Source organism: Chelonoidis abingdonii, chromosome 1 (genome assembly GCF_003597395.2).
Source record: "Chelonoidis abingdonii isolate Lonesome George chromosome 1, CheloAbing_2.0, whole genome shotgun sequence".
In the NCBI taxonomy this organism is placed as follows: Eukaryota; Metazoa; Chordata; order Testudines; family Testudinidae; genus Chelonoidis; species Chelonoidis abingdonii.
The window spans coordinates 156,015,806-156,042,203 of NC_133769.1; the positions used below are offsets into that span (position 1 = coordinate 156,015,806).

Sequence of the window (26,398 nt, forward strand, 5' to 3'; positions counted from 1 at the left end):
CCTCGTGCCCGCCCCCACCCTAGCTTACCTTGCGAAGCTGCCACTTGTTTCTGAACCCTCCCAGGCTTCCTGCATGAACATCTGATTCGTGGAAAGCAGGGGAGGGGGAGGAGAAGGGAGGCAGTGTGTTCAGGGGAGGAGCTGAGGAAGCAGAGGTGAGCTGGGACCAGGGCTGGGAGCTGGAGCTTTACCAGTTGTTAAATTTAAAAGCCCTTTTAGAACTAATTGTCCCACGCTGGATAACCAGTTCTAAAAGGGTTCTGAATTTAACAACTGGTTACTGCGAACTGATGCAGACTGGTTCCAGCTCACGACTGAGTTTAATATCTGACCGTTGGGTCCTGTGCACGGTGAAGGTGGGATACACGCTTCAGTTTTCCTCGCCCTCTTTCTCCCACCCCCCATCCCTGTCCCTCTTCAGGGACCCCTCTCACAGGCAACTCCTGATGCAGGAGGTTCAGGCCCTTCTCAGGGCAGGAGTGGTGGAGGAGGTCCCTCCAGACCTCAGAGGGAAAGGGTTCTACTCCAGATACTTCCTTATCCCAAAGACAAAGGGGAGTCTTTGACCCATTCTGGATCTACCTGGACTCAACAAATTGCTAGTCAAGGTCCACTTCCTCATGGTCTCACTTGGCTCTATTATCCCATCCCTGGATCTGGGGGATTGGTACGCTGCCCTTGATATGAAAGATGCGTACTTTTACATCGCCGTTCACCCCGCTCACCGGCGGTTCCTGCGGTTCACCATAAACCAGCACCATTACCAGTTTACGGTCCTACCCTTCGGCCTGGCAACGGCCCAACGGGTGTTCACGAAATGCATGTCAGTGGTGGCAGCATTTCTTTGAAAAAAGAGAACGCGGGTGTATCTGTACTTGGACGATTGGCTTCTTGCGGGCCGATCTGAGGATGAGGTCCGTTCCGACGTGACGATGGCACTAGACTTGTTCCACAAGCTAGGTCTCCTAGTCAATCTGCCCAAGTCCTCATTGATACCTATGCAAAGACGGGACTTCATGGGGAAGTCCTGGACTTGGTACAGGCATGAGCAAGCCTACCGGTTCCCAGGTTCCTAGCCAGTGAACTGTAATCTGTACGCAACGGTTCCCCGCAACAACAGTCAGATGCTGCATGCAGCTTCTGGGGCACATGGCAGCATGTAGTCAAACATGCCCGACTGAGACTCAGATCGATGCAACATATCGCCCCAGCAGAGACTCCTTGGACCTTCTAGTGACAATCCCGGCTCGAGTCTCAGACTCCCTCCACTGGTGGCTCGATCAGCAGGTAGTTTGCGAAGGGGTCCCCTTCACTACACCACAACCCACCTTTACGCTGGTAACAGACGCATCAGACCTAGAATGGGGAGCACAGTTGGGGGACCTGCAAACGCAGGGGTTGTGGTCCAGGGAGGAAATGTCGCTCCACATCAACGTAAAAGAGCTAAGAGTGGTTCACCTGCCAGACCTTTCACGCTACCATAGAGGGCCACAGCATGACAGTTCTGACGGACAACACTACCGCCACGTTCTGCATAAACAAGCAGGGTGATGCCCGTTCCTCTCCCCTCTGCCGCGAGGCGCTTCTTCTCTGGGACTTTTGTATAGCCCACTCAGTCCAACTAGTGATGTCATACCTTCTGGGGGTACAAAACAAGCTGGCGGACCACATCAGCAGATCGTATGAAGTGCACGAATGGACGTTAAGAACAGACGTCCTGAGATCAATCTTCCGCAGGTGGGGATTTCCCCAAACAGATCTCTTTGCCACCAAGGACAACAGCCAATGCCCTCGGTTTTGTTCCTTCCAGAACTGCAACCCAGGCTCGGTGGCAGATGGCTTTGCGATTCCGTGGGGCGGGAGCCTGAAGTATGCCTTCCTACCACTCGTACTCATCCACAGAGTCCTGCTCAAGGTCCGCAGGGACAAAGCATTGATGATTCTCATCACACCAGCTTGGCCACGCCAGCATTGGTTTATGACCCTGCTAGAACTGTCACTGGCTGCCCCAATTGCTCTGCCTTAACACTGAGATCTCATCATGCAGGACAGAGGTCTCCTGCTCCACCCGAACCTATAGTCTCTACATCTCACGGCGTGGAATCTCTGTGGCTAAACGCTGTGGAGAGTAGGTTTTCCCCCCCCCGCCCCAGATCCAACAAATTCTCGGTAGCAGAAAACCTTCCACAAGGGCGGCATACCTCGCCAAATGGAAGAGGTTCTCCCACTGGTGTGAACCTAAGCTCATACAGCCTCTTCAGGCCTCCGTCCCATCCATACTAGAATACCTACTGCACCTCAAACATCAGGGTCTCGCCACCTCCTCCTCAGTCAAAGTACATCTGGCCGCCATGTCAGCATTCCACCCTGGGGAGTCTGGAAATTCCTTGTTTTCCAACCCCACAGTAGTCTGATTTCTCAAGGGGCTGGAGAGGATGTTTCCCTACTCGCGCCCACGGGTTCCCCCATGGAACCTTAACCTGGTCTTAACTAAGCTCATGGGACCACCTTTTGAACCCCTAGCCTCTTGCTCTCCCACGCACCTCTCATGGAAGGTGGGATTTTTGGTGGCCATTATGTCAGCTAGGAGGGTGTCAGAGCTGAGAGCCCTCACTTCGGAGCCCCCATATACAGTTTTTTTAATAAGGATAAGGTGCAGCTGAGGCCACACCCTAAATTCCTCCCTAAAGTGGTCTCACAATTACACAAGTCAGGTCATTTGTTTACTAAACCACGCACGGACCTTAGTCACTGCAGCCTGCATACCCTAGATTTCCGTAGGGCCCTCACGTTCTACCTGGAATGAACGAGGCCTTTCCGCAAGTCGACACAGTTGTTCGTCGCCATTGCGGAGAGAATGAAGGGCCTCCCTATCTCAGCACAATGGACTTCGTCGTGGATCGTGGTTTGCATCCATGCATGCTATGAGCTCACCAAAGTGCCAGCCCCAATGATCACGGCTCACTCGACTAGGGCTCAAGTGTCCTCAATGACTTTCCTGGCGCAGGTTCCGCTCCAGGAGATCTGTAAAGCAGCCACCTGGTCGTCGGTGCACACATTCACAGCCCACTACGCAGTCCATCAGCAGGCCAGAGAGCATACGGAGTCGACAGGGCTGTGCTTCTATCAATTCTTCCTTGATTCCTATCCTCCTCCTATGGTAAGCTTGTGAGTTACCTAATGTGTAATGGAGGTGAACAATCACTCGAAGAAAAAACGGTTACCTACCTTTTTGTAACTGTTCTTCGAGATGTGTTGTTCACATCCATTACACTTCCCACCCTCCTTCCCCTCTGTTGGAGTCTCCAGCAAGAAGGAACTGAGGGAGGGCTGGGCAGGCAGGGGTATATATACACCAGAGTGGGGGCCCCCTGCCAGCCCGATGGGAGCCGCTAAGAAAGCAGCAAAACAGCACAGTAAACGGTTATGGATTCTGATGGTTATGCCTTGCACCTAGTGTAATAAAGAATTTTTTATTAAACTGGCCTTGCTGTGGAAACATTTTATTCATGGACGATGTCTCCTTTATTTTTTTTTCCCCTTGACTGACAGCTGGAAATGTGTCCTTTAGTGGGTCATCAATACCTGAAAGTATACTTTCGCTGATTAGGAGGAGGAGAGAGAACGCAAGAGGATATGTTCACAGAGATAATAAATGCCTCTGGGACAACTGATGCAGTGCTGAGAGCATGGAGGATTTCACTGTCCAAGAAGTTAAACACTGACATGCAGAGCAAGAAAGCTTCCAATGAGCGGGTATGTAAGGTGCAGAATGAGATGCTTTGGATTATGAGGGACCAAGCAAACATGTTGAGGTATCTGGTTGAACTGCAGGAACAGAAGCTGAAGGGTAGAGTCCCTCTGCGGACCCTGGTGGACAGCCAGCATCGCCTGGCACAGAATGACCCTCCCCCAAGCATTCCATGAGACATGGGCAAAAAGTCCATCATCCCTTTCCTTTAACTTCATGGGGAAGGGCACAAGGAACAGAAGGGGCCCATTCAGAGACTTTTGATGGTCTGAAATTGTTTCTCCTATTCCAACTTTACAGCCCCTTTTCTCCCAAGTTTACCTTTTCTTTCTGCTCTCCCTCTTCACTTAACGTTTGTTAAATAAAAGAAATGGATTCGAGGAACAGAAGTTCTTTATTGAGTAGAATCGGGGATTGGCTTTACAGTGACAGTGATACAAGCCAGGTGAAGGTTTGGGAAAGCACAATGCAGATAAGCAGCTCACATTACTGTGTCTCATTATTGAAACAGCTTTTCAAAGTCTTGCAGATACACAACACCCCTTGCTATGCTCTTCTCATTGCCCTGGTGTCTGGCTGCTCAAAAATGGCTGCCATGTGATCTGCCTCAACTGCCCACCCCTGCAGAAAATTTTCTCCCTTTTTGCACAAATATGGAGCACGCAGCAGGCAGCTATAACCATGAGGATGTTCTCCTCACTAAGGCCCAACCTTGTTAGTAGACTTCTCCAGTGCTCTTTCAAGCAACCAAAGGCACATTCAACCACCATTCTGCACTTGCAGAGCCTATAGTTGAACCATTCCTTACTGCTGTTCTGATGGCTGGTGTATGGCTTCATGAGCCATGGGAGCAAGGGGTAGACTGGGTCCCCCAGGATAATGCTAGGCACCTCAACGTTGTCAATGTTAATTTTGTGGTCTGGAAAGGAAGTCCCGGATTGCAACTCTTTTAACAGACCCGAGTTCCTAAAGATGCACGCATCACGAACCTTTCCCAACCATCCTATGTTGATGTCTGTGAAATGCCCCCTGTGATCCACCAGCACTTGCAACATGCTTTCGGTTTATGTCCTCTTTGGCAAGGTGGTCTGGTGCCAAGATGGGGATATGCATGCCATCTATCACCCCACTGCAGTTAGGGAACCCATCACGGCAAAACAGTCCACTATGTCGTGCACATTTCCCAGATTTATTATCCTTCATAACAGAAATCGATTAATGGCTCTGCACACTTGGAGCACAGCAGCTCCCATGGTTGATTTACCTACTCCAAATTGATTCTCCACTGATCAGTAACTGTCTGGCATTGCAAGCATCCAAATAGTGATTGGCACTCATTTCTCCACTGTCAGAGCAGCTCTCATTTTTATGTTGCTGAACTGCGGGGCAAGGGAAAACTCAGTACAAAGTTCCTGGAAGGTGGCCTTCCTCATTCAAAAATTCTGCAGCCACTGCTCATCATCCCATACCTGCAAAACAATGCGGTCCCACCAGTCAGTGCTTGTTTCACAGGACCAGAAACGTTGCTCAACAGTGCAGCTGCTCTGTGACTGCCATCGGGAACGGTGGATTGTTTTTTTTCAACGGCTTGCAGCAGGGCTGCTTGCAGGACATTGCTATGTTCCACGCAGCAGACCGTACTTTGGCTCTGGAAATGCTGCAGGAGAAGGCGCAAGATGTTTGAGGTGCTCACAGCAAGAGTGCACAGCTGAGCAAGCTCCAGGCTTCTGGGGTTATGGCATGTGCACAGCAGTTTTAAGACACGAAAACCACTGGCTTTACAGTGTTTGCTGTTGAGGTGAGGGAGGGAGCACAGTGCATCATGGGATGTTGATGCAATGTTCCGATTCTCCCCTGTGACAATGTTTTGCCATTGCACAAACTTCCCAAAACACCCCGCGGCAAGTTGCACTTTGGAATAGCTACCCACAATGCCTTGCTTTGTGCATTGATACAGATGCTGCTAGTGAGGACGCACTCTATCGAGACTGAGCATGGTGTGGCCATGCACAATCAACTTCATTAATTCGGGGGCTCGAGGTTGAATTAGATAAAGTCAACTTAATTTTGTAGTGTAGACAAGCCCTAAGTCTGGGATGACTCAGACCACTTGGGCCAGATGTGAAAGGTATTTTGATGCCTAAAGATGCACATTTGTTCTGACCGGTATTTTCAGAAATGCCTAGGTGCCTAATTCCCATTGATTTCAAGATCCCCCATCTTCTATTATTTTTTCCTGTGCCTTGAAAAGAGAGTTTATTTGTTTACAAACACAAGCAAAAAAAATTAGGTTGAGGAATTCTTTTGTGATCAGGTAGGCTGAAATTGAGACCATAGCTCCAAATACCCCCCCCCCGTCCTTGCCTCCCAGTGCCCCCCGATGGTCAGCCTTATCTTCTTCAGTGTACGAAGTATTGAATTGACTGAAAAAGTACTTGGTACAAGTCTTTAGTTTCCATTGCTACTTCTGAGTTTAGGGTTATAAATATTTTTCCTGGGCTCCAAGGTTTAGATGCCCTATTTGATTATTTTGAGTTTAAAATTAGATTTATTGAATAAAATCATGGCCTCTCTAAGTCACTGGGTGTTTTTCCATTGACTGCAATGATGCCAGGATTTCACCAATCATCTGTAATGTATGACAGAGAGAGAGAGAAGGGTAATCATCTGAAAAGAATATTAATAAATGTCAAAAAAATAGACGTGAAGACTAAATAAAAGAACACCAAAGGATCCTTGTTGATGTGCCGACTAGACTAGACAATATATTGTTTCATAGGAAAGTTTCAGTCCTAGAAAATTTTTACCAATATCTGCTATGCATGTTCTGAATATCCCTGAAGACTTGGAGTGGAAGGACCTAAGTAATTTTGTGTCAAAAAATATGTTAAAGAGGTTAATCTCCTACTTAAAAATATCAAGCTGTCCTGTATCCCAAATAAGGACTATCTTGCAATTCTTTCAGCAAAATCCTTCACACTTACAGTGATCTTTACTATCATCTGTTTATTGAGAAAGGTTAATATGCCAGGTGAGGGGGTGTAAGTGTGCAGACTCACCCCAGCGGTGCCTTCCGATGGTCTCTGTCTTGAGCTGGGGGGATTTGCCATTGTCTCCCCATGTATATTTCTTGAGTGGCTTAGAGAGCATTCATGCAACTTAGCTGGGTGTGTTCCTGCATGTTGTTGTTTGAGTGACCACAGCACCTGGAGGGGTTTGCTGCTTGTCAGTAGCAAAGCATGTGAGAGACAGCCCAGGCTGGAGAGTTAAGGGGTCACAGTGGTCCCACAGTTTCATGTTGTATACCGGGGAAGGGGGGTCACAATAAGCTACACCGTTAATATTATATTATAATTAAATAGCTTCTAGAATATATGCCTGCAATATCTGCTTTCTGAATAAGAAATTATACTATGGAAAATCAATCTATTTGTTTTGATCTATAGTAATCTGTTCATTTATAGGTCTTTTATCTCTTTGAGGATCTCCTTTTTTGCATTCACTGTTTATAAAGAAAGATAGTCTTTTGTTGTTAAGATATTGGACTGGGACTCAGGAGATCAGGGCTTAGCTCTGCCTCATATGTGCTGGGTGACCTTGGGCAAGTCACGTAGATCCCAGTTCAGCAAGGTACCTTATGGAAATACTCGTGTTTAAACTTAGGCGCATGCTTAAGTACCTTGCTGAACTAGTGCCTATGACTCCCTGTGCCTCAGTTCCCCATCTGTAAAATATGAATAATAATAATATTTTTTCTCCCACCCTTTGTCTGCTCTGATTAGATTGTAAGCTGTTCAGGGAAGGGGCTTTCTCTTATTCTATGTTAGAACAGGATATTTTTTTAGCATAATTGGTCCCAAGACTGGAGACCTTTAGCCACTACTGTAATACAAATTGTAAATATGCTCTATGGGCTTGTGTCAGTAGTTACTGATATGCTGAAACTGTAAATGCAATTTTTAAAAAATTATGAATTCACTCATCTTAAATGGATATGGTAGAACTAATATATTGTTCCATTTGTAGTAAATATGCATAGCTGTAGCTAAACCTGCCTACATACATATTCCTGTTCTTCTCCCCCACCTCCACTGTAAGGTGGCCTGTTACAAGAAATGTAAGCAGATGTTGATTCCTGCCATGATGAAGGCATGCTGGCCTGCCACTTGGGTAATCTGAGTGGATTCTGGTTGGTGATTTGCCAGTTGAAAGAATTGTGGAACATGTCATGTCAGCAACTCGCTCTCTCTCTTTGGAAAAAAGCTGTATGCCAATTGTCAACTTTGATCTGAGTAACAGACCAAAACATCTCAGGAATCAGCCGCAAAAGCAGCTGCTCAACCATGCTACCATGTGGATGAACATCATCTGAAGGCATCTGATTGCACTGGGAGGGGGAAGAGGCTAACAAGCTTTGAAAAGATCAAGCTCAAAAGCTTTGTGAGCTTGCATAGCTGCACTTAGTGAATTCTTAACCACAGTTGTTATGATTTAAAGTGTTGCATGGAGACTAACCACGCCACAAGAGGACTAAAACTAATTCAGGCTTTTCTTCTCTTCTCCCAAAAGAGTCATAAAGTAGAAACATTTTCATAAAATATTTTCTTGGTGAGTCCTTCACTGCCACCCATAGCTAGACCCTGCTGTAACCATAACTGCTGTCCTGGAAGATGATACACATGCCCAAAGCCTGAACTATGTTCTCTATGTTCTATTGCACTCAACAGCATATAGAATTGGTGCTTCAGCCTCAGAAGATCAGAGCTATTTCTTGTTTGGGGACTGAGAACTGGAGTGGGAGACCAGGGTTTCATTCCCCACTCTGCAACTAGTTCTTTGTGTGTCTTTGTGCCGATTAATTTGCCCATCTGTGAAATGGAAATAATGATTACTACTCAACTTCAAGATGCTTATTCAACCTTTGAAACTCTCAGCTGAAAAGCATTATAAAAATATGAAGTGTTATATATGTCACTGCTTTCACTGAGTGTTCCTGATGATCCTCACCTTTTAAAATATCCCCTTCTCTGTCACAGCCCTCAAACTCCATTGTCTGAGAACTCAACAGTTAAGGTGTTTTTTGTTTTTTGTTTTTCAGAACCTTTAGTTCTTGGTGCTGAACTCCATTGTAAGGGTTGTGATAAGCATAAAGTAATACATTTATGAGTGCACATGTTGGTGGCAGGTGTACAGTCGGTGTGTTGGTCTGAGTATCCCAGTGACAATGCGTTTTATTTTTTACCTAGTGGAGAGACATCGAAAGAAGAAGATCAATGCTGGGATAAACCGAATTGGAGAGCTCATTCCATGTTCCCCAGCACTTAAGCAAGTAAGTGGACATTTAAATGTGCACAGCTGTTTCCCAAATGGTGTTCATTTGTTCCTGGTTCTTAACAGCTGTAAATACACAGGGATACATCTTGCTTCAGGTTTTATACAGGAGGCACAATGAGAAAATCTGGATGAAAATCTTATTTACAAATTTATTGTGATGGAAATGCCCTTGGAAATTACAGGACAATTTGAATGCAGTCCTTTGAAACATGAATCTCCCAGCTGAAAGCGAATTCAGTATCACTCTGAAGGAGTGGTCTGGGTTTGACACATGAAAGACATTCTCCCGTGCCTGCCCCTTTCATGTCTTCGCTCAGTGTCCTGCTACATGATGCAAATACAGTTCTATATATTTTTATTTTTTAGTCTTTTATTTAAATGGTCATGAAGTAGTTTATTTTGTTAAATAATAATAGTGAAGGGAAGCAAAGAGATCTAGGTAAGGGGAAAAGTGCTTGTGTGAGATATGAAATGATATAGATCAGAGGTGGGCAAACTACAGCCCACGAGCCACATCCGGCCCATGGGACCCTCCTGCCCAGCCCCTGAGCTCCTGTTCTGGGAGGCTAGCCATTGGCCCTTCCCCTGCTGTTCCCTCTCCCCCGCAGCCTCAGCTCACTCTGCTGCCGGCGCAATGCTCTGGGCAGCGGGGCTGCGAGCTCCTGGGGCAGCGCAGCTGCAGAGCCCAGCCTGACCCGGTGTCTGTGCTGCACAGTGGCATGGCTGGCTCCAGCTGGGTGGCACGGCTGCCTGTCCTGGTGTTCTGGGCAGCGTGGCTGTAGCACCGCCAGCCACTAGTGCTCCAGGCAGCATATTAAGGGGGTGGGGGAGGTGCTGGATAGAGGGCAGGGGAATGTGGGGTGGAGGTCAGGGGGCAGGGGTGTGGATAGAGGACGGGACGGTCAGAGGGCAGGGAACAGGGGAGTTGAATGGGGGCAGCAATCCCAGGAGGGGCAGTCAGGAATGAGAGGGAGGGTTGGATGGATCAGTCAGGGAGAAGGGGTGGTTGGATGGGGCAGGCGTCCCCGGGGGGGCAGTCAGGAATGAGAGGAGGGGTTGGATGAGGTGGCAAGGGGGCAGTCAGGGGCAAAGTTTCCAGGGGCAGTCAGGGGACAGGGAGAAGGGGTGGTTGGATGGGGCAGGTATTTCGGGGCGGGGGTAGTAAGGAATGAGAGGGGGGATTGGAGGGGGCGGTCAGGGGACAGGGAGAAAGGGTGGTTGGAAGGGGCAGGAGTCCTGGGAGGGCAGTCAGGAATGAGAGGGAGGGGTTGGATGGGGTGGCGGGGGGGGCAGTCAGGGGACAGGGAGAAGGGGTGGTTGGATCACTTCAGGCCTGCAGATTCTTGGAAATTATAAACGGGGTTTTCTGTCCAAATCCAGTCCCTTCCTAGCCTCCATTCTCCTTCACCCTTCCTTTTCAGGGACCCTTCTCATGAGATACTGTTAAAACAGGAGTTGCTCTCCCTTCTGGAAGAGGTGCCCTTCAGATTCAGAGATCAGAGGTTCTACTCTCATTATTGTTTAGACCCAAAGAAAAGAGAGACAGGCATTTTAGACTTGAGACATCTCATCAGATTCATTCTCACTGCAGGTTCAGGGTGGTAACCTTGAACTTATCCTTTTGTAGCAGCCTTATCATCCCAGAGCACCCCAGTGGCTTTTTTCTAGTGGTCTCCTGCATTCAGGCCCAGCCCTCTAGTCAGATTCCTCTAAAGTCCCACCCCTTCCTGGGCAATAATGTCCATCAAGTTCAAACCTCAAATTCAAAGTGTGGGATTCTCTATTAATACAGGGTCCTGCCCTTTGGTTTCTCCACCACACTGAGTGTATTCACCAAGTATGTAAAGGTCATTGCACGCCACATAAGATGACATGGATGACTGATCCAGGTAAAATCATCTCAGAAGTTGACCAACTTGATTTGTATGATCTTAGGGATTTTTACCACACTGGGGCTCAAGATTAACAAAGAAAAATTCACACTTTTACTGATCTAAAACATATAATTCATAGGAGCTGTGTTACTTCTGAAGTCAGCTATCTCATGCAGGAGAGGTTCCAGACCACAATGGGTCTCCTCAGTCATCTGCAGGCTCACCCAGAGATGTCTGCAAGAGCATGCCTTAGAATCCTGGGTCACATGGCCTCCTGCATCAATGTCACACAGCATACCAGACTATCCAGCAGCTATTTATCCAGCAGGCACCACATGGCTGTGAAGTTCCCATGAGAAGTCCTCTCCTCATTGGACTGGTGGAAAGGTGTGCTTCACGGGTGCAATGGAGTACTCTTTTCTGCACCTCTGCCTACCAAGATACTGGTGATGGATGCTTACTGGGATGAGGAGCTCATCTGGACTAACTTCAGACATAAAGCCTCTGGGTGTTGTGTCGTGTGTGTTCCCCCCACCCCTCCCCCGTTCCTCCGTGCAAGCTCATCTTATCATAAATGTCCTGAAACTCAGAGCAGTATGTCTAGCATGAATAGCATTTCTGCTCTTGTTACAGGGATCTACATTCTAGGTGATGACAGACAACACCACAGCCATGCATTATGTCAACAGACAAGGGAAGAGCATGGTCATGACCACTCTGCCAAGAAACCATCTGTCACTGTGGCTAGTGCATTCATTATCAAATCACGTCAGAGGCTCTGCATCTTCCAGGCTTGCAAAATGCTCTAGCAGATCAGATCAGCAGAGAATTCACAGCCAACTTCGAGTAGACTGACAAAGACTCAGTTCTACCGAGCATCTTTCACAGACGGGGGTGCCCAAAAATAGATCTGTTTGCCACTGACCAGAACAAGAAATGCCATGCATTCTGTTCTAGAGAGAGTTCGAGCCTAGGCTCCCAGTTGGGTTCCTTTGTCCTCTCATGGGCTCCAGCGTTCATGTATTCCTACCCTTCAGTCCCATTAATACCAAGTGTTCTGAGAAAACTCAGACAAGATTCAGCCCAACTTGACCCAGACAGGTCTGGTACTCAGATCTGGTGAACATGTCAACATAGCCTCTGATCATATTGCCTAGTCTATCTAACTTGTTTTGCAAAATGGAGGTCAGATTTTATGCCCAGATCCAGCATGATTACATCTGACAGCCTGTGTGCTGTCTGATTAACTGCCTGCAGAAGAAGCTGTTTAGCTGAAATCCAGGGCACTTTGGTATATAGCATTTTGGTATGGAAGCAGTTTTCTATTTGGGCAGGACAATGTCTTCTGACTCACATGAAAGCCCCTGTTTCTGCTATTCTGAGCTATCTGCTAGCACTAGAACATTCAAAACTATCTGTCAGCTCCATAAGAGTGCTTTTAGCAATACCTGCACACCATCGTCCAATTCAGGGTCATACCATATTATCCCACACTACAGTTGTTTGATTCTTCAAGGATTTCATTCATATGTTTCCTTCAGCCCTCCCCTTCCTGGGACCTCAACATAGTGTTAATAGGCTTAAAGGGGCCCCCCCTTTTGAGTCCCTAACAACCTGCTCTTTTTACCCTCTGTCTATGAAGTTTGCCTTTTTAGTAACCATAATGTCAGCTTGTAGGATAGGGAAAATTCAGACTCTTCCGACTGGTCCACATTACTCAATGTTCCATAAAGACGTGGTGACTCTTAGGCCTCACCCCAAGTTTCTGCCCAGTGTTGTTTCAGATTTTCATTTAAATCAGTTGATTCACCTCCCACCTTTTTTTCCTGTGCCTCACTCAAACAGGGAGAAACCAAACCTGCAAATTCTTTGTTGTGGTCAGGGCTCTTTCATAGTACCTGGACATAGTAGAAGATCCTTCAGGAGCTTCCCCATGCTCTTTGTAGCCTTCGGAGATAGGGTTAAAGGTCAGGCCGTTATCACTGAAAAGTTGTCTAAGTGGGTATCTAACTATATTATATCATTTAGGGATCTGTCCACCAGGGTTTAGACAGCTTCTGCTGCTTCTCAGAGAAGCACCTGTATTTCAGAAATGTGCAGGGTGGCTACATGGGGATCAGTCCTTACTTTTATCCAATATTATTCCTTTGTTGAGACTTCAAAATCAGATGCCCACTTTGACAGAACTGTCCTGAAATCCTTATTTAAATAGGACTCCAAGCACCCACCTTCTAACTATGAGATCACTGCTTGCAAGCCACCAGAACTGCCATCCATCTGGACAATCACTCTAAAAACAGTTACTTTACCTTACAAGATGTGTTGTTCACTTGGATTCCATGACCCACCCTCCTTCCCTTCTTCTACAGACTCCTATAGCTGTAGGATTCAGTATCATCAAAGAAACTGAGGAACAGTTGGGCCCACTCTGCTCTTTATTCCCTGGAGTGGAGGGGTACAAGGACATTGATGGCGCAGCCATGGCCCCAGTGGTCATTGCTAACCAAAAAGAATTTTATTTCAGGAATGGGTTGCATGTCAACAGAAGTGGACGCCATGTGGACAGAGCATCCCAAAGAACCACACATACTGTGAAGAAAGTAACCAATCTTTTTGGAAGGAAAATACATAGGAAATAATTAAAAATGTCAGACAATTAAAAGTAAAATAAATAAATAAATAATGGAGATATACCTATCTCCTAGAACTGGATGGGACCCTGAAGGGTCATTGAGTCCAGCCCCCTGCCTTCACTAGCAGGACCAAGTACTGATTTTGCCTGAGAACCCTAAGTGGCCCCCTCAAGGATTGAACTCACAACCATAGGTTTAACAGGCCAATGCTCAAACCACTGAGCTATTCCTCCCCCCCCAAATGAACATTCCAGTTGAAATCCCAGGTTTGAAAAGTTATGTCACTAATAGGTCTGCTTTTGATTTTAAAAGTTTAATTGATTAGATCTTTTTCCCTAATCATACACACATTCTTTTGTAGAGTAAGAACATGATCCTGGATCAGGCCTTTAAATATATAACAGAAATGAAAAGGCAAAATGATGAACTCCTGTTGAATGGAGGGAACAATGAACAAGGTAAGTATGAAATGTTGTGAAGGTTCTTGAATTTCCCTTTCTCTTCCATTGTGGTAATGTGGCACTGGGTGCACTGGTTTTTCCCACAACAGTGTATTAATACTCTCCTCTCCTTACTAATCCAGTGAGGATGTGGCATAGTGACATGACATCACCATTGTTCCCATCCCGTGTTCTTTCTCACTGCTGCAAGGCAGCAGCTTCATCCCTGGAGCATTAATGAATTCATTATGCATTTCATTCCTGTCCTGCTTGGCTAGTGAGACTAGTAATGAAACAGCAGTTCTTTACTTCAGCTGGATCAACAAACTGGGGAATCCCAAGAGTTTATAGGGTTGGAGAGGATAAATGGTTGCTTAAGGTAACTTGAAAACAAGGAAGTTGAGGCATATGCCCTGTGGCATATTCTTGCATTTAACTATAGCAAATTGAAGCATCCCCATCATGGTATATTGTCATTGATAAGTTTAAACTTAATGCAATTATTTCTACAGATTCCACTTTGAGTTGTTTTAATTTGACTGCCCTCACATCTGTTACCTGTAATTTAATAGACCAGAGTAATTAGGCCAGAGAAAGCTACTATTTTGCCAGTCTTTTTAAAATGGGTAACTGGGATGACCTGGGTAATCATAGGTCTGTCAGTCTGACATTGATCTCAGGCAAAATAATGGAACAGCTGATATGGGACTTGATTAATCAAGAATTAAAGGGGAGTAATGTAACTAATGCCAATCAACATGGATTTATGAAAAATGTGTCCTGCAAAATTAACTTGGTATCTTTTTTTCATAAGATTACAAGTTTGGTTGATTAAGGTAATAGTACTGATGTAACATACTTAGACTTCTGTAAGGCACTTGACTTGGTACTGCATGACATTTTGATTAAAAACTAGAAAGCTATGAAATTAACATGGCACACGTTAAATTGATTAAAAGCTGGCTAAGTGAAAGGTCTCAAAATGTGACAGTGAATGGGGAATTATCATTGAACAGGTGTGTTTCTAGTCAGGTCCTGCAGGGATCAGTTCCTGCTCCTATGCTGTTGAAGATTTTTATCAATGTCCTGGAAGAAAACATAAAATCATAATTGATAAAGTTTGCAGATGACACAAAACCTAGAGGAGTGATAAATAGTGAAGAGGACAGGTCACTGATACAGAGCAATCTGGATCGCTTGTTGAGCTGGACACAAGTAAATAATGTCCATTTTATTATGGCTAGATGTAAAGAATACATCTAGGAAGAAAGAATGTAGGCCATACTTACAGGATGGGGATTCTATCCTGAGAAGCATTGACTGTGACAGAGATATGGGAGGTCATGGTGGATAATCAGCTGAACATGTGCTCCCAATGCAACGCAGTGGCCAAAAGACCTAATACGATTCTTGGGTGGATAAGTAGGGGAATATTGAGTAAAAGTAGAGAAGTTATTTGGCTCTTTGGCTGCTGGAATTCTGTGTCCAGTTCTGGTGTCCTCAGTTCAGGAAGGATCTTGATAAATTGGAAAGGGTTCCTAGAAGAGCCACGGAAGTGATTAAAGGATTAGGAAACCTGCCTTACAGTGATACACAAAAAGCTCAGTCTGTTTAGTTTAACAAAAAGGTTAAGGGATGACTTCATTTACAGGCTATAAGCATCTACCTAGGGAACAAATATTTGAAAATGGGCTCCTCAGTCTAGTAGAGAAAGTTTTATAATATGATCCAATGGCTGGAAGCTGAAGCTAGACAAATTCAGAAGGGAAATAAGATGTAAATTATTAATAGTGAGTATAGTTAACTGTTGGAACAATTTACCAAGGGTTGTCATGGATTCTCCGTCACTGGAAATATTTAAATCAAGATTGGATATTTTTCTAAAAAGTATGCTCTAGGAAAATTTTGGGGGATTTTCTATGGCCTGTTTTATACAAGAGATCAGACTATATGATCACAATGGTCCCTTCTGGCCTTGGAATCTATGGAAAAACCTCCCACAAATTTCAGAATTAAGTGATCTAATTACAAACATGGGTTGTGGGGGCTACTCTGGGGCTGCTGCCTCTTTACTCTCAAGTATCTTGAAAGTTGATAGCATGTTTTTTGGGACCCGCCCCCCAAAAATCATGTTAAAATATTTTGCTTTCGAGAGCAACCTTATTAAAAGTAAGCACTATAAAACAGTAACAGATACCATTGAGCCATTCTTTTACTGTAATTTATTGTGGTCTGTGATTCTGTTTAGCCCTTTAAAAGCACAAACTATAGGGACAATTTCAACTTGAAATATAGTCAGTTTTAAAAATGAATTAAAATTAATTTTAGATATCACACCTTTCCCTAGGTCCATTGCAAAAATATTTTCTTGCCCATTTCTGTGTAAATATTACAGAGGATTTAATAAAATGTAAAAATAAACTGGAAAGCCAAGAGAATACCAATGAAGTTACCAATATAAATGCAGTACAGGTGTTTGGCCACAAGAGAAAAGACAAATTAATGTGCCAATGCTTTTTTCATTTGTTACAGAATTTCATCAAGTGTCCTAAACTTCCAGTATGATTTAGTCCACTAACAGATGGCCTTGTTGGAAAAACAAATATATCTGTCTATTACAGTGACTGAGTGCTCTGGTGTGACATTACTAATGGTAGGATGCCATACCGTAGGAGAGACTTGGCCGTACTTAGAAGCCCTTATAAGTATGGGTTTTAGAGACAACATGTCATATTGACAATTTATTACAGTGACACTTAGAGTCTATTTCCCAAATCACATGATGACAATAATGTTTTCCAGCATTTGTAATGACACCACTGTAAAGTTGTATTCTCACTGTTTTGCAGCTGAAGAGATAAAAAAGCTCCGGAAACAGTTGGATGAACTCCAGAAGGAAAATGGGCGATACATAGAACTACTGAAAGCAAATGACATTTGCCTGTACGATGATCCCACAATTCACTGGAAAGGGAATCTCAAAAGTGCAAAGGTCTCTGTTGTTATTCCTAGCGATCAGGTTCAAAAGAACATCATCGTCTATTCGAATGGGAGTCAACCTGGTGGAAATAACCAGGGGGCATCTGTCCAGGGAATAACTTTTAATGTTGGTCATATCTTACAAAAACAAACAGCCAATGTTGTACCAGTTCAGAGAACTTGCAATTTAGTGACTCCTGTGACCATCTCTGGTGTTTACCCCACAGAAAACAAGCCATGGTCTCAGACCACAGTTTCTCCATTGGCGTCCAATCAACCAGTTCCTGCTGAGAATATTCTTGAGCTTTCCACCTCAGAGAATGAGCAGGACATGCTTACCTCTGCTACTGCAAGCTCACAGAATGCTTCTCAGTCTGGGACAGAACAAGAATTACAGTGTTCCTCAAGTAGCACACCACAGAATGATGAAAATGTCCCCATAATTAAAAATGGACAAGAATGCACCAAGTTAATGAAAAAAACTATCATGCATGGCATCAGCATTCCTTCTAACACCACCGTAGAGGCCTCTCAAGTTCAACAGGTGAACGTGACCCCTTCAAGCATACAGGGTCCTAGAAATGAATTTCAAGACAGTTTTGTCGTTTCAGCAACTGATATCACTTGTACCCCATCTGTGAAACTCTCCGTTGTGGATAGCCTCTCTTCAGTAAACATCCTCAAAAGTACAGACTCACTAAGTAGTGCTGGGATGCCTGTGACTTCTGCAATAGAAACCGTTAAGGCTGTAACAGCAATAAGCACACTGCCTGCTGGTCCATTAGACAACTGTTGGTCTTTTTCAGGCTCTTCAGGTGTTGGCACTTCTGATTTGAAAAACATGAGTAGCCTTACACGGATCCCTTCAGCTGGAATCACACAAACCACATGGACTACTTTGCAGCTAGCAGGAAACACTGTTCAGCCACTAACCCAGACACCATCCAGTGTTATGACGGCATTGTTAAATGAGCCAGTTAATAGTGCTGGTACCATATCTTCCACCCAGAACAGACATTTAGCTCCAAGCATCAGTTTGAATACTTCTGTGCCTGGAGATGGGCAGGCAGCTGAACAAATTGTTGTTACCTTGCCCTCTTGCCCATCTGTACCTATGCAGCCATTAATCACTCAGCCACAGGTTAAAACACAGCCTGCTGGAAACATCTTTCCATTGAATTCAGCTATGCAGGTAATTCAAATGGCTCAGACAATTGGGTCAGCTGTTACTGCGGTACCTGCTAATCAGAATGTCATAATTCTGCAGCCTCCTAACACCACGCCATGTCCCCCAGTGGTGAGAGCTGAAGTCCCCAGCCAAACTGTTAGTCAACAAATTGTAATTATACAAGCAGCTAATCAGAATTCTCTTCCTCTCCTCTCTGCTCAACCCCCTGGTTCTCTCAGAGTTCCTGTGAGTGGAGCCAGTCCAATAGCAAGCTCTAACAACTCTGTGCAAAATACCTCTGCTCCACAAACTTTTGGAGGGAAACATCTTGTCCATATATTACCAAGACCACCTTCTTTACCATCTTCTAGCGCTACACAAACTTTTTCAGTTACAATGTCAAATCAACAACAGCCTCAGACTATTTCTTTAAATGGACAGCTGTTTGCATTGCAACCTATGATGTCCTCATCTGGAGCTTCAAATCAAGCCCCTATGCAAATTATTCAACCTACCACTAGCGAAGATCCGAATACCAATGTTGCCCTCAATACATTTGGTGCTTTAGCTAACCTCAATCAGAGCATATCACAAATGGCTGGGCAAAGCTGTTTACAGCTGTCCCTTAGTCAGCCTACTAATCCAACAACTGCCAGCACCCAGATTGCCCCAATTAACTGTGTTTCATTGCCAACTTCTGCAGCATCTTCCATAGCTACTGAAAGTTCAACAGTGTTATCCAATGCTTCTAATTCTATAAACACTTCTCCAAAAAAAGCTTCTGCTGGTTTGCCATCAAACATAAAATCAAAAAGGACAAACAAAAAGACAAGTACTAAAAAACATTTGGCAGCCAACAGCAAAGCATCATGTCCAGTGACTCCTTGCAGAGATGCAGGGAATCTTGATTGCACTAATGTGGAAGCTACAGCAGAGCATTCAAATAGTGAAGGACTGCTTGAAAACATGCCTGTAGTATCACAAGCCTTAGCTGTATCACAAGCAAACAGCATGGCAGCACCCACTGATGTAAGCATTTCTGACTGTCAATCCAAAGAGACTCTGAGTTCTGAACAGATGGTGAGCTTACCAGAGCTGAGTTCAACAGAGATACATAGTTCATCATCGCTAGAATCTGTGATGTCAGAACAGTTTGTACTAGTTCCATCAAGTTCCAAAGATTCCACTGCTCTTCTGCAGACATCTCAGAATAACCCATTACCTGACTCTGTGTTGCCAGAATCTTCCAAACCGTGTGTTACCACCAGCATCTCAATGTCCTCTGCTACTGAACCACACGTGACAATTTCTCAGGTTTCTGGGGCATCTGCACCACAAAACAGTGTAACGACAAACCATGCTTCTGAGGCAGAAAGCATTTCAGAGACCTGCAGTGTTGGGCAAGTGTCATCAATTGTGATGCAAACCACAGACTTGTTAGAGGGACAAGGTCTAACCAAAATGCTGTCTGACCTTACTAAAGAAAGAACAGCGATGCTAAAACCCTCCTTTTCGCTTCAGGTGGAACATTCTGATTTCCCCCCAGAAAACTCTAAAACAATAAAATCAAACATTGATTTGCCTGAGAAGCAGGAACTTTTGTTAATGAACACTGACGGTGACGCTCTCATGCAACATCATTCCTGCATTTCCGATCAAGAGGTTGTCAGTGGTTCTCTTATTGCTAGCAGGCAGGCGGACTCTCCAATGTCAACTAGCTCTGGGAGTAGTCGTGGCTTCTCAGTTGCATCCATGTTGCCAGACACATCTAGGGAAGATGTTACCAGCAGCACATCAACAAATACATGTAACAGCTGCACTTTTTCAGAGCAAACTGACATTGTAGCTCTTGCAGCAAGAGCTATTTTTGACCAAGAGAACCTTGAAAAAAGTGGAGGAGGAATACAAGTTAACTTAAGGGATGTTGCCTCTAAGTCTTCTGAAGTTGCACCTTTGGAAAGCGAGCAGCAGCTTTTTAAACCACAAACAGTTAAAGCTAATGTAGGACCGTTGGAAGCAGCACCATACAAATTCCATGCTCAGGATCCAGTGCAAACAAATGTTGATAGACCAGTGGAAAAACCAAGCTGTTCTGTAGGAGTGGAAGCATCAAATACTGTACAGATTTCAACTTCCCAGTCAACAAATGTAACCAGTTTAAGTGTAAATAATCTCATACATCAAAGTCGCATCATCCACCCTCTTGTAAGTTGCTCAGGTTTATCCCAGCCTTCAGAGCAAGCAGCTGTTCCTGCCACAGGGATTCGGTCCATATCATCTAGTTCATATGTCAGTCAGTCTCCAGGATCAGCTATGATGACTGAATATGCTCAAGATCAACTGAGTGCTATTAGGGCAAACACCATGCAGGCTCCACAGATGCAGGAACCACACTTAAAGCAGCAAAACCATGAAAGTCGCAAAGACTCTGCTAAACGTGCTGTCCAAGAGGACCTTCTGCTTTCTTCAGCGAAGAGGCAGAAGCAGTGTCAGACAACGCCTGTCAGGCTTGAAGGCGTGGCATTGACGAACCGAACACCAGACAGTATTGCTGACCAAACTCAAATGTTGGTTAGTCAGATCCCTCCCAACTCATCCAATCCGGTTGTGACAGTGAGCAGTCAAGGGCACACAGACGGTCTTAACAGATTATTCCCATCCAACAACAACTTTGTGACCTCTGCTTTGAGGCAAACTGAAGTTCAGTGCAGTTCTCAGCCATCCATTTCAGAGCAGCAAGGTCAGGCAGGAGGTCAGCATCTGCAAGCTATACAACATGTACCTGCTCAAGGCATATCACATCTTCACAGTAACCACCCATACTTAAAACAACAGCAGGCTGGACAGTTAAGAGAGAGGCATCACTTATATCAGCTACAGCATCATGTTCCTCATGCAGAGAGCTCAGTCCATTCTCAATCCCACAATGTCCACCAACAAAGGGCAATGCAGCAAGAGGTGCAAATGCAAAAGAAACGAAACCTTGTCCAGGGAACCCAAGCCAGTCAACTTTCTTTACAGCAGAAGCATCATGGAAATGATCAAACTCGGCAAAAAAGTGGACAGCCTCACCCCCACCACCAGCAAATACAGCAGCAAATGCAGCAGCGTTTTGGAGCTTCCCAGCCTGAAAAGAACTGTGAAAACCCTTCAACAAGCAGAAACCATCATAACCATCCTCAGAGCCATCTAAATCAGGATATTATGCATCATCAGCAACAGGATGTTGGCAACAGACAGCAGGGCTCAGGGGTTTCATCCGAACATGTGTCTGGACATAATCAGATGCAGAGACTTCTGACCGCCAGGGGCTTGGAGCAACAAATGGTGTCCCAGCCAAGTATTGTAACCAGGCCATCAGATATGACCTGTGCCCCACACAGGCAAGAAAGAAACAGAGTTTCTAGTTACTCTGCAGAGGCACTTATTGGGAAGACGCCTTCTAATTCAGAACAGAGAATAGGGATATCCCTTCAAGGCTCTAGGGTTCCAGACCAGCTTGAAATGAGAAGTTACCTTGATGTTTCTAGGAATAAAGGTTTGGTAATTCATAATATGCAGAGTCGTATATCTGTAGACCATGCGGTTGGCTCAGAAGTTCAACGACTTTCTGATTGTCAGACATTCAAACCAAATGGTGCCAGCCAACAGCCAACAGGCAATTTTGATGTACAGGCCTCAAGAAATAGTGAAATTGGTAACCCTGTATCATCCCTCAGGGGCATGCAATCACAAGCTTTTCGAATTAGTCAAAATACTGGGCCACCCATAGAGAGACAAAAGAGATTGCCCTATCAACCGGTTCGGGGTATTCCAACGGGAAATGCTCTTCCGCCAAGGGAGAATGAAAATACATGCCACCAAAGTTTTATGCAGAGTTTACTTGCCCCTCATCTTGGAGATCAGGTTAGTGGAAGCCAAAGATCAATTTCAGAACATCAGAGGAATACGCAGTGCAGTGCATCCTCAACAATTGAATATAATTGTCCCCCAGCACGAGAGAGTGTCCACATTCGACGAGATGGTGAAGGTCAGAATAGAGAAAGTTGTGACATGTCTATGGGTACAATTAATACTAGGAATAGTTCTTTAAATATTCCTTTTTCAAGTTCTTCTTCCTCAGGAGATATTCAAGGTCGAAACACGAGCCCAAATATTTCTGTACAGAAGTCCAATCCCATGAGAATGACTGACAGTCATGGAAGCAAGAGCCACATGAATACACCTGTTTCTAGTAACGTGCATGGAGTTGTCCGGCCAGCTCTCCCCCACTCTGCTATCTCTCATGGGAATGCTGAGCAAGGGCAACCATCTGTTCGTCAGCCAAATTCTTCAGTTACTCAGCGATCAAGGCATCCTCTCCAGGATAATAGTGGTTCTAAAATCCGCCAGCCTGAAAGGAATCGAACTGGAAATCAAAGACACGGAAATGTATTTGACCCTAGTTTGCCCCATCTTCCCCTGTCTACCGGTGGGAGTATGATCCTTGGGCGCCAACAATCTACAATAGAAAAAAGAGGCAGCATTGTCCGTTTTATGTCTGATGGCCCTCAAGTGTCTAATGATAATGCAGCCCCTGACCAGCATGCTTTGTCTCAAAATTTTGGATTCCCTTTTATTCCAGAGGGTAGTATGAATCCACCAATAAATGCCAATACTTCTTTCATTCCACCGGTTACTCAGCCTAGTGCCACTCGAACACCAGCCCTAATCCCAGTAGATCCTCAAAATACACTGCCATCTTTCTATCCGCCTTATTCTCCTGCCCATCCTAGTCTGTCCAATGACATTTCTATCCCTTACTTTCCCAATCAAATGTTTCCTAATCCAAGCACAGAAAAGCCCAGTAGCGGAGGTTTAAACAATCGATTTGGATCCATTTTATCTCCTCCCAGACCAGTTGGTTTTGCTCATCCAAGTTTTCCTCTTCTCCCAGATATGCCGCCAATGCACATGACCAATACATCACACTTATCCAATTTTAACTTGACATCTTTGTTTCCAGAAATAGCCACAGCTCTTCCTCCAGATGGTTCGGCAATGTCGCCTTTGCTTTCAATAGCAAACACGTCAGCTTCAGATTCTTCCAAGCAATCCTCAAACCGACCTGCCCACAACATAAGCCATATTCTAGGTCATGATTGTAGTTCAGCTGTATGAAAATTGATAGACTGACGTTTAGTCTGAAGGGTTATGCTTATATTAAAAAGGGATCCTTGAAGAGACCATTCATAGCATCACTGTTTGTCTAAAAGTATGTATATATGTGGGTACTTCTGTATTTATATACATACTGTATATCCACCCACTTGCTAACTTTTAAGCACCAGTGCCTATAGCAATTCTTATTAGTAACAGTAAGAATGCTACGCCTAGAGCTGTGCAAATATTGAATGTTGATTTTACAGCATTCAAAAATCTGATCGTTCCAGAATAACTGACACTTTCAGCTCTTGGATCTAAAGTACCAAGTAAAAGATTAGCCTTGTGGGAGATGAGACTGGAGGAAATAAGTGCTTGAGATTTTATTTTAATTCTTGGTTAATTAACTTGTCCAGAAGATAAAGTGAACTGTTTAGAATTTGGGTTTTTTTGTAAAGTATCTTAAAGAGCCTCGCACATGCCTGGTCTTTAAGTCAAGTTGGTATCAAGCCAGTTCTAGTTGATAAAGACATTGGCTTTTTGTCTGTTAAAGCTTGTGATATACATTCTAATTAAGGCTGAGTTGATCAGATAAAAATCTGTGTGTATGTTTCCATGGTCAGCTTCTGAGCAGCAGTAAAACATTTGTTATTTTAAAACATTCAGTTTCCCTTAAAACATGATTTGCTGTCACTTTCTGTGGAGAAGAATTTTATTCAGATTTGTATGTGGAACGGCATCAGCTCCTGCTGAACTGTGTATAGAGTTTTTTTAATATAATTTATTACCCCTTTTAGTGTAATCAACATAGACATAGCCATCATGTTTTTTGTCATCTGTCAGTTGTTTGTATGCTACAAGTTACCTCAAGGTATCTTCCCTATACCTTGTTTAGCACTTTCTTTGAGTCTTTTTTTTTTTCTTGTAATCCTTGTCCTTGTATCTGTGTCTGCTTTCCTCCATTCTTTGGATTAAGGACCCTTCCTGTAATTCACAGCAAATGAGCAAACTGCTATGCCTATGTGGAATCCCCTTGAAGGTAATAGGCTCCCTGTGGACACAGCAGTCTTCCCACTTGCTGTCAATGGCGGGATCAAGGCCTAATTTAATATTAAGACTTTGCACTTAAATAGCACCTTTTAGCTAACTCAGTGTGATTGTGTGTGGGGAGAGAGATGAATGTGTCAATTATTAAACGCATGGCATATAGGGAAATTCTTTCTGATTTGTGGCAGAGGGCGAGAGGGACAGATGTTTACTGATTTTGTTTTGATTTTTTTTTTTAATATTTGCAAAAGAATTGTACACTGTTTGGTCCGATTTCATTAAGTGAAAATGAGGATGGACCTAGGAAAGTGGTGTTTATTTAGTGACTACTGCAACATAATTATCTTGAAGGAAGGCAGAAGTCTTTTTTGTATTCATCCAAAACCATCACTCCAGACTTTTCATATTCTTGTTTCCACCAGCCCACCTATCCCTATCTCCCTAGACTATAGGATCATGCTCAGGCCACAATGAGGGGTAACAGCCAGAGTTTCTCTGAGGCATCCTTCCTGTGCAGACCAGGTGCAGGCAAAATGCTTCAAGCAGCACTAGGTGTACTGAGCTGTTTAGTGCTCTATAGGCCTGCTCCTGAAAGCTGCAGCATGACCTCCTCCTGTGCCTGCTGCCAAATGCTTGAGAGATGGGGTAGGCCAGGCCACACCCCATCGTGCCTATGAACCATCACAGCCTAGCCCATTCTCATTTGTGGATGTGCTTGAAAAAAGGAGTCTCTTTGTTCAGCCTCAGCTGTGGGCCCACATGGATGTAGCCAGTTTTGTTGGTAGACTGACGACCTGATTCTCATATACAGTAGGCCTCTTTGCACTGCTCTGGCAGAGTAAAGGAGTCTTAAAGTGGACGCGAATGTAAGGAGACCTTAGTGTATATGAGAATCGGGCTCTGTGTCTATAATCTGTCCTGAGGGTGGTTTCATTGGTAACACTATATATGTCCTGGTATGAATGGCTGTGCTTCAGCCTTTAAAGTAAAGGGAAATGGTTCTGTCTCAAAATGGGAATCCCATTCTAATTCAAATGGGAAGTATCTTGAGGGAACTGAACGTATTTGGTGCTTCAAGTTTCAGTGTTTGTCAGAAACAAGGAATGAAATAAAAATCGCAAAAGTTTATTTATGTTTTTGTTCCATTTTCAGGTTACACTGAAAGGTAGAACCTATGAGAAGTCAGTGCCACAGCCTGAGGAAACTGGTTTATGCAGAATGATAGGGGTAGGAATTGCCACAAGTTTTAGCTTTGCGACTAACTGGACATCCTAAGGGCTTTATGAGGTTCAGCTAATCACTGTTTGTCGGGAGTTTTCAAATACTGTAATGTCCAATGAGGGCTGCCTTGTGCCATGGAACAAGTTCCATAATGTTGAACAGTGCCATTGGGCCATTGAGTCAGTTCTCCTGCCTCATGAAGTCAGGAGAACTGAGACATTTTATGTAGGCATTTATACCTGTGAAAAGTGAGTGTAAAACACAGCCATGCTGATGTGGTAGTATTTTGCACTCACAAATGTAAGTGGCTACACAAGAGACAAAGCAGTGGAGGATTGGGTCACAGTTCATAAAATGAGATTAATTAAAAAAAAATAAAAAGTTACGAGCTGTTGCTTTATTCCCACTCATCATTCCATGCATTCATCTAGAACTGACAGCTTCAGGTTGCAGTTTCCACACTACAAAGTCTCAATTGCTTCATGAGATGTCTGAAAGTTGAAGTGAATGTTTGAAATTAGTAAGGCAAATTCATCATTCATATAACTCTGACTTCACTGAAGTTATACCAGGGTTAAATTAGGTCCTGTGTTTTTCTCAGGGGATGCAGGGCAATCTTTTTATTTATTGTGTATCATATTCTGAATGGATGTTAACTAATAGCATTGTAATTTTACAAATAACCTAAATTCCGCCCCCACACCCTCTGCCCACCTACAAAGAATGTAGAAAAGACTGGCCCCATTTCATATGACAGCAATAGTCTGAGTATTAGTACAGGTGTCATTAGTGACATAAAGACCCTGTAA

The 26,398-nt window shown here is 44.3% G+C and overlaps 1 protein-coding gene across 3 annotated transcripts in view; it reads left to right on the forward strand.

Moving 5' to 3' along the window:
* USF3 (upstream transcription factor family member 3) overlaps positions 1-25,970 on the forward strand; it is an 82,711-nt gene extending 56,741 nt beyond the window's left edge. For all 3 annotated transcript variants that reach the window (XM_032773607.2, XM_032773606.2, XM_032773608.2), the window contains 3 exons: positions 8,998-9,080; positions 13,954-14,050; positions 16,882-25,970. In XM_032773607.2, the coding sequence (XP_032629498.1) occupies positions 8,998-9,080; positions 13,954-14,050; positions 16,882-23,339 (6,638 nt within the window). In that variant the 3' untranslated portion in view covers positions 23,340-25,970. The remainder of the gene's footprint in view (positions 1-8,997; positions 9,081-13,953; positions 14,051-16,881) is intronic.
* Positions 25,971-26,398: the final 428 nt, after the last annotated feature.